This window comes from Kryptolebias marmoratus, linkage group LG11 (genome assembly GCF_001649575.2).
Source record: "Kryptolebias marmoratus isolate JLee-2015 linkage group LG11, ASM164957v2, whole genome shotgun sequence".
NCBI classification, from domain to species: Eukaryota; Metazoa; Chordata; class Actinopteri; order Cyprinodontiformes; family Rivulidae; genus Kryptolebias; species Kryptolebias marmoratus.
Window position 1 is genome coordinate 16470401 of NC_051440.1, and position 8430 is coordinate 16478830.

At 42.0% G+C, this 8430-nt stretch overlaps 2 protein-coding genes across 2 annotated transcripts in view; one reads left to right on the top strand and one right to left on the bottom strand.

The window, feature by feature from the left end:
• Positions 1–5124, top strand: part of si:ch1073-390k14.1 (deoxyribodipyrimidine photo-lyase) — a 7861-nt gene extending 2737 nt beyond the window's left edge. Inside the window, exons 2-9 of the mRNA XM_025003690.2 lie at positions 676–1297; positions 1416–1727; positions 1817–1989; positions 2555–2639; positions 2734–2966; positions 3055–3249; positions 3334–3559; positions 3660–5124. Coding sequence (XP_024859458.1) covers positions 676–1297; positions 1416–1727; positions 1817–1989; positions 2555–2639; positions 2734–2966; positions 3055–3249; positions 3334–3559; positions 3660–4204 — 2391 coding nt within the window. The 3' untranslated portion in view covers positions 4205–5124. The remainder of the gene's footprint in view (positions 1–675; positions 1298–1415; positions 1728–1816; positions 1990–2554; positions 2640–2733; positions 2967–3054; positions 3250–3333; positions 3560–3659) is intronic.
• Positions 5113–8212, bottom strand: LOC108230145 (glycine cleavage system H protein, mitochondrial). The gene is made up of 5 exons (XM_017406102.3): positions 8032–8212; positions 7796–7878; positions 7633–7696; positions 6823–6954; positions 5113–5604 (listed from the first exon to the last, which is right to left on the bottom strand). Exons 1-5 carry the CDS (start codon positions 8180–8182, stop codon positions 5507–5509), a joined length of 528 nt encoding a protein of 175 aa, XP_017261591.1. The 5' UTR covers positions 8183–8212; the 3' UTR covers positions 5113–5506.
• Positions 8213–8430: the final 218 nt, after the last annotated feature.

Sequence of the window (8430 nt, forward strand, 5' to 3'; positions counted from 1 at the left end):
ATCATCAAAATTAAACAAAATAAACATTTGAAATATATGAGTTTGTATGTAATGTATGAATATAATATACAAGTTTCACTTTTTAAATGGAATTACTGAAATCAATCTACTTTTTCATGATATTCTAATTTTATGACCAGCACCTGTAATGTAATCTCAGTGAACAGATCTTTTTCACAGCAAACATTTGAACTGAGCAAAGCGTAAAACTCGCAGGTGTTATCAGTTACCTGAAAGGTAGGAAAGTTTTTCCTTTATGGTCTCTGTGAATCTTGACAGGATTTTCCCAAGTGGACTAGAGCTCTGTAATTGCTTCTGATTTGTTAAAACGATATACAGAGTTATTTTAGGCCATGTCTTAATAGTCTTTGATCCACAGCAGTTACTTTAACATGTCAAAATTAATGAAAATGCACATTTGTACTGATGGTGACTGCATTATTTGACTCTCATGGTCTAATTTGACACAAAAATTATCATTCATTTCAATAATTCTCCAAAATGTATTCTTCTGTGAAAATAAAAACAGTTTCCTGTGAAAAACTGTGTTGTTTGTACCAAGCAGGTTGGTTTGGTGTTTGTGAATTAAACTGTTGGAAAAATAAATAGTTCAAAATAAATTCTTAGATGCCATTTTAACCAGAATAATGGCTTATTTCTTTCTTTTTTTTTAAGACTGAGGATGAGGAACTAGAACTTGCTTTGACTCTTTCTCTTCTGGACATGGAAGATACCGGGATGTCGACCACAGACCAAGAACCACAACTCCTGCAGTCGGAAGTCAGAGTCAGTCCCAGTAGCTTTGCTCAACCTAAATCAGCACCAAAGTCTACCTCCTCAGCACCACCTGGATCCAGGATCAAGGAGTGCCCTACACAGATAAACCAAGAGACCGATCCTCAAAAAAGTTTGCGTTCTAATAGTGATAACGCTCAGACTCACGGAACAGGTCAGGCTCTCTGTGTCCGGGGATCATCTGCTTCCTTTTCCAAGCCTGACGCAGCCAGTGAAGGTGACCAAATGGTGGCGGAAGGAGATTCGAACAAATCAGACAAACCAAAACGCTCGAAGAACAGGCGGCAGCGGCGAAAAGGAACTGGCCAACAGCTTGTGAGCTCGCCCCACTCTCTGTTGGCGCCACCACCTGTTTTGCTGTGGTTCAGGAGGGATTTGAGACTGTGTGATAACCCTGCACTTGTCGGATCACTGGAGCTGGGGGCACCTGTCATCCCCGTCTTTATTTGGAGTCCCGAAGAGGAGGAAGGACCCGGGATCACCGTGGCTATGGGGGGAGCTTGTAAGTTGCTTAAGAAGTCAGTCAAAATAAAAAAAAAAAAAATGGATTTTTGTATAGCTAAAGTTGATCAAAATGTTGGTTTTAACCACATCTAATTACATCCTCTCTTATTTAACAGGTAAATATTGGCTTCATCAAGCTCTGTCTTGTTTGTGTACATCCCTGGAGCGCATTGGCAGTCATCTTGTCTTCCTTGAAGCCAGTGGAGAGGGGATTGAGGTCAGATCCTCTCTGCACACACTGAAGCAGCTTGTGAAGGAGACTGGGGCAAGGACTATAATGGCTAATGCCTTGTACGAACCGTGGCTGAGGGAGCGGGATGTTGGGGTGGTGTCAGCACTGCAGAAAGAAGGCGTCGAATGCAAGATGTTCCACTCTTACTGTCTCCGAGACCCCTATTCAGTCAGCACAGAAGGGGTGGGGCTCAGAGGTGAATCATAATCGCATGAATTTTCAATCAAAGCTAACATAAAACATGTCAGGTTTGATGGACTTCTTCTTGTTTTCTCTCTGGTGTAGGAATAGGTTCTGTGTCTCACTTCATGAGCTGCTGTAGACAGAACCCAGGGCCTCCTGTGGGGGTTCCTCTTGAACCCGCAGCGTCTCTTCCCACACCGGCCAACTGGCCTCGGGGAATTCCTCTGGATTCACTCGGCCTGGCACGCATGCCCCGCAGAAAAGATGGCACAGTCGTGAGTGAAAACGTGCAAACCTTCCCCCTGAAGCCGAGCAACGAACTGGAACGCAAACCTAACTAGAAAGTGTAGCATTTTTGCAGAAAATACAGCCTGAAGATGAAACTGAAAACAAGCAAAACAAAAGCTAAAATTAGAGAAACAAAAGCTAACGGCTAAAACTAGCAAAACAGTAAAACCAGCAGAACACTATTTAAAAGCAAAGGCATAGAAAAAAAAGTAGAAAAGCAGCAGATAAAAGCCAAAATTTGCAAAACATTAGCTAAAAGTTAAGACTAGCAGAACAGTAGCTAAAAGCTAAAAATGAAGCTAGTACGCAAAAGATTTTAAAGAATGCAAAGTTTTTCAAGGATTTAAAGCGATCTCGATGCATTTCTGAGAAAAAAATACAAATAGAGTGAAATACTTAAAAAAGTATAAAAGTTGCAAAAACAAAGCCTTAGCCCTGATGTCCTGAATAAGCTGAATGTTTTGATTCCTGAATGGTTGAAACAGCTGAAAGTACGCTGAAGTACAGGAAAACCATAATATTCTGATGTAAATGAAATTCTTGTGCCTTCAGATTGACTGGGCAGCTAACATTCGAACGTCCTGGGACTTCAGTGAAGCTGGAGCACAAGCCCGACTCGACGCCTTTCTTCGTGATGGTGAGGCGTCTTCTTAATGAGCTGTATTTGCAGGACGCCGATCTGGAACAGCGCTGAACATCAACGCTTTGTTTTTTTTCCCCTTGTTTTCCAGGTGTGTACAGGTATGAATCAGAGTCAGGCAGGGCAGATGCTCCAAACACCAGCTCTCTGTCTCCCTACCTTCACTTCGGGCAGCTCAGTCCACGCTGGCTGCTGTGGGACGCCAAAGGAGCGCGCTGTCGACCTCTGAAGTTCCAGCGCAAACTGGCGTGGAGAGACCTGGCCTATTGGCAGTTAAGTCTGTTTCCTGACCTCCCCTGGGAATCCCTCAGACCGCCATACAAGGTCCAGATTAATTGCAATAACGTGACTTTATTCAGGCATGGTAACAACCGTATCGTATTAAGTTTTAACAATCTACTCCCAACGGCAGGCTCTGCGGTGGAGTGCCGATCGCAGCCACCTCAAGGCGTGGCAGCAAGGTAAAACGGGCTACCCTCTGGTGGACGCAGCCATGAGGCAGCTGTGGGAAACGGGCTGGATGAACAATTACATGAGACACGTGGTGGCTTCTTTCCTCATCGCGTATCTCTATCTGCCTTGGCAAGAGGGCTATCGCTGGTTTCAGGTAAGCTTCATGCAGCCGTAAATGAACAAAAACATATCAAAGACCTACTCGACGGCATGGAACATATACTGTGTGTGCGTTCAGGACACGCTGGTGGACGCAGATGTTGCCATAGATGCCATGATGTGGCAGAATGGGGGTATGAGTGGCCTGGATCACTGGAACTTTGTCATGCACCCCGTTGATGCAGCGATGACCTGTGACCCCTACGGCAGCTACGTTAGAAAATGGTGTCCAGAGCTTGCAGATCTGCCGGACGAGCTTATTCACAAACCCTGGAAATGTCCTGCATCCATGCTGCGGCGTGCAGGTGAGGAAAGCTTTGGGCTCAGCTGTACTTCTGATACAAATGCTTTAGATTCATATTATAAATGACAGAAATGTCACCTTTACGTCCTTTGCTTGTTTAGGTGTGGTGTTCGGCCAGACATATCCTGAGCGAATAGTTACCGACCTAGAGGAGCGGAGGAGTAGGTCCCTACAGGATGTAGCTTTGGTGCGCAAAGAGTTTGGACAGTATGTGGACGAGCGCTCGGGCTGCGACTTGGTGCCTTTGCCCCCTCGCCTGGTGTCGGAGGCTCTGGGCTCGTCCCACGGGGATGAGGCTGTGGTGAGAGAAGGGAAGCAGTTCCTGCTGCCTCTAATCACCCGCATGGAATTCAAACACCAGCTAGAGAACCCTGACGCGGACGCAGCATCAAACCCCTACAATGCCGTTCTGAAAGGATACGTGAGCCGCAAGAGGGACGAGACGGTCGCCTTTCTCAATGAAAGAGACTTTAAAGCCAGCGTGATGTGCGAGGGAGCCCAGAGGCGGGAGAGGCTGGAGAGGGATTATCGCAGGATGGAGGGGCTTCCTCCGGCCCCTTCACCCAGAGGAAGAGGAAGACGAACTCCAACAGCCAAGGACAGGTTCTCGGTTGTACCCGGTGGATCAGTCACGTCTGTGAAGTGACTGAAAAATGAAGCTCAATTACAGGATGGCTACAAACGATGAAAAGCAGATTTATTGTGGCCTTGTTTGGTATTCAAATTCACCTCGGGTGGTTCAGTCACAAGTGGGCACATTATGCGTTAGTTTTATTATAGCAGTGAGAGACAGACATCAGGTCTGCAACCGTTTCTGCAAAATTTAAAATTCTGCACAACTTTAATAGAATACTGGATCACCGGAGAGAAAATCCTTCTGGAAATCATTTTGAATGAGAGGAAGTCTGTCAGGTGCGCCCTAGATCACCATCACATACAGTAGTTTAAGAAATCATGTTGTAGATCATCTCTATTCAGCCTTGTAGTTACAGCTGCCCACCTGTGACTACAAAACCAAAGATGCAAACGTCACGCAGCCTAAGATTAAAGGTAAGCAAAGAACGTCTGATCGGGAGCAAATTCAGAGATATGTTCCAGGGAGGATCTGTGTGATGAAAACTGAAAACTTTACAAAACGGTTGGAGATTATTCCACTTTTTTTTTCCCATGCAGCCCATTTTAAAAGGTGCTCTCAGGGACTGGGCAGCTGTTTTATATCAGCATATGTGGAAAAACTGGACTTGTTGAAGCACTTTTCTTGGTTTTGGTTTCAGCCAAGGCACACAAAACTCTTATAGTTCAGCAGAACTTGAAGGCCTACTTCTACCTCTGTAAAATATTAGATGTCACTGTCCTGGGTGGTTCCAGTCGTGTTGTATTCTGGGGTTTTCATTTGTTTTTGTGTTCGAACTTGATGCTGAAAGGATAATGTCACTACTTGTGTAAGACTGTGGCACCATACAGACCTTGCCATCTATACAAAATGTTAAACAGTGCCTACATTTTTAATATCGAGTCCAAATATAGAAAAAATAAATGCCAAAGAAAGCTCAGTGTGAAAAGAAACGTTTTATTTTCTGTTACAGGGGTCCCATATCCACAGTGTAAACCAGCATAATTAATAGACCAAAGTGCTTTTCAGTTCTAACAGTGTAACTAGAGCATATTTTCAGTTTTATACCTGTGACTGAAATGTTTTGAAACTACCACCGCCTCTGTTTGAGACTTGAAGCTGGAAAAAAAACAACAAAACTGAACACAGTTTATTTGGTCAGTGCAGACTGACTAGTTGTCTTTAAGTCAATCTTTTAAACAGCAGGTAAAGAATTTCTAAAGTTCGCAACTCTACGACATGAGCAGATCCGCAGCCTGGATGCTAAACATTGTGACGTAACGGAGAGGCACATGTAGTGCACATCTGTCAGCGGAGCGCTGATTAGATGCAGGGTTAGTCCTCGATGGAGCGGATGTATCTTTCGTACACGGCTTCATCCATCAGAGTGTCAAGCTCAGCAGGATTGCCAATAGTCATCTTCATCAGCCAACCTAGAAGAAAACCAGGATTCAAAGAGAAACACGCTTTGACCGATTGACACGTCGCACATGAAAAAAGGCTTTTTTCAGGGAATCAGGAGGAAACTGCTCTTTTATAGGCAGTCTTAGATTTTTCCTAACACTGTGCAACAATATATTTAGTAAAAACCACATTTGTACTTAAGTTTTAAAGTTTAGAATGATTGCACAAAGATAAGAACCTTGTCACAAACTTTGATTTTTAATTTTCTCCACAATTCTTTTTTTTTTTTTTAAGAAATTGAATTCTGGACTATTTGCTGGTCAGCTGCTACATATTTTCTCAAGGAAACCTATTATTATGGCGTTGTAAGTTGCCTTACTGTCCTAAAAATGACAACCATAAGCAAATTTAATCTCTAGATTGAAAAGGAGTGTTGCTACTCTGCTTGAAATGAGACAGAAACATTATTTTACATTAACTGAAATCAAGGACCACAACAATAAAATGGTAGGATATAACATTTCAACAGTCAGGCGACACAAAGGATTGTTTAAAATTACAGCTCCAAAACAAGGACTTTTGTTATTTTAATGTTTACTTCCTTGCCTTGGTTTTTTAGAGAGGAATCTAAGATGGAAGGACAGAAGGGAGGTGGACCTGTGCAGCACATTACAAGCTGTTTTTTTTTTATTTGACTTGATTTGAAATTAATATTCACTAATACCTTTATAATTTCCATTAAAGTAGGTTTTACAAAGCCAGAACCAGAACATTCAGTTGTATCTAATATAATGCTGCCATCTGCTGTCCAATGATGGAACCTCAAATCCTATCCTCAAAGGTTTTGAATAATCTATGGAGGAACTGTCTGACTGTTTGTGTGTGTTAATCTTTCAGCTGATTACACATTACAACTAATGTATGCATTCATAAAAGTGTAAAACTGTGGGTTTATTTGTGCAGTTTGCACATATCCACCATTTTCCTCTGTTTCTTGTAAGATATACCACTGCTCTGTTGTTGGAATCATCTTTTTTACATAAATATATGAATATAAATTTAAAAGTGACATATTATAAATACAAAGAAATGGTAGAAATGAACAAGCTGTAAGAATAAACAGTTTAGAACCTCTTACAGTAACATAAAGAATGTTTTGCTACTTCAATAAACCTCTCCACAGAGCTGAATGAGGTACCAGATTGAAATATACTGGTGGGGTTTTTTTTTTGTGCGTATACACTTACCATCTTTGTAGCAGGATTTGTTGACCAAACCAGGGTTGTCTGCCAGTAGTGTATTGACCTCTACAACTTCTCCAGTCAAAGGGGAATAAAGCTCACTGGCTGCCTTGACACTTTCCAGAGCTCCAAACTCATCTGTGACAGTGAAAGTTAGAAACAAACACATTTACACTAAAGGTTGTTCATTAAAGGAGCGACAAACCCACTCTGCAGCTCCGGTTACACTTTGACCCTGCATAGTAGCATGTTGACATCTGCCCAGCTACTTGTAAGTAGATAACAGGTTTATTAGAAGCCCTATTAGGAGTTAATTACCTGTATCAGTTGTAAATTATTCTTTCTTTGTTTAGCTGTACAACTTGTTTATTGTCCAACAGTTTATTTCTTATGGTGACACAAAAAAGTGCTTATTTAAAACAAGTTAGACAGATGAAAAAACAAACAATACAGCGTCCAGATCCAGGCTGATTCAGTTTCAGTCTTTACTAAGAGAGGATAACGGTAACAATGTTAGGGAGCCGACATTGTGTTAAATATTTCAGTTTTGGCATAAATTAATGTTTTATAATCCTTTATTATGATGAGGCCAACACCCCAAAGGTCATAATTTTCACCAGAGGATTTTAAAATAAATGTTTTTTGTTTTATTTTGTTTAAATCTAGCTTCCTGACAAAGTCAAAAAGCCTTGATGCGATAAACAAAATTGATGTGGTACTTTTGTGCATTTAAAAACTAACACAAGAGGAAGGTTAAACTGTTTTATTGTTTAATTTACAGCCAAAAAAAAAAAAACAGTGGAGGAAACTTCATACCATTCTGTGCCAGCTGTGTTCCCACTTCAGGTAGACCACAGTAAACTACATCTCCCAGAGCATCCTGCAAACAGACCGAAAACGAGGTCAAAGGTAGTAGCAAAACAAAAAAACTCAAAAACATTGTTTTCTACAGTGTTTGCGTCACAGCTCGGTGAATTACCTGTGCAAATTCGCTGATACCGACTGTACCTATTCCGTCATCTTCCACTCGAATCCATTCGTGTTTGTCTGTGAATTTAAGTGCTGGAAATGACATTAAAAAAACCCACCGAGAGAACTGTTTAGTCCTTGAAACACACACGATAAGGCAGCGCCGTTAGATGACGCGACCCCTCATTATAAGGTTAACCTCCAGCTAACGTTAGTTAGCGCAAAAAAAAACATACACATAAATACCTGCAGATACTCGGCTAGAAGAGGCTAGCGTTCTTCCAAAACGAAGCTTGGAGGCCAGCTGTGAGGGACAAAGCCTTGTCGAGCGGGCGAGTAAAGGCAAAACTGTGGAAAAGTTGGAAGAGAAGGAGCGGAACAGCCCACAGGCAGCCATGTTTGGCGCTTTCTGATGAGAAGGTCGACTTACTCTCTGTTGATCTGAGAAGCGCCAGTGGCGCTCTGCTGCCACCTACCGACGGATGCAGATATCGGCAGCCCTAAAATTCAAATAGCCAAAAAATGCATCCTCTGCTAACTTGGAGCAATAATTAGTTAAAAATGATTTCAGCTTTTTTACATAACAACACTTTTCCCCTGAGTTAATAATATAAGTTTCACATCAATAGGACAATATTTGGGGAA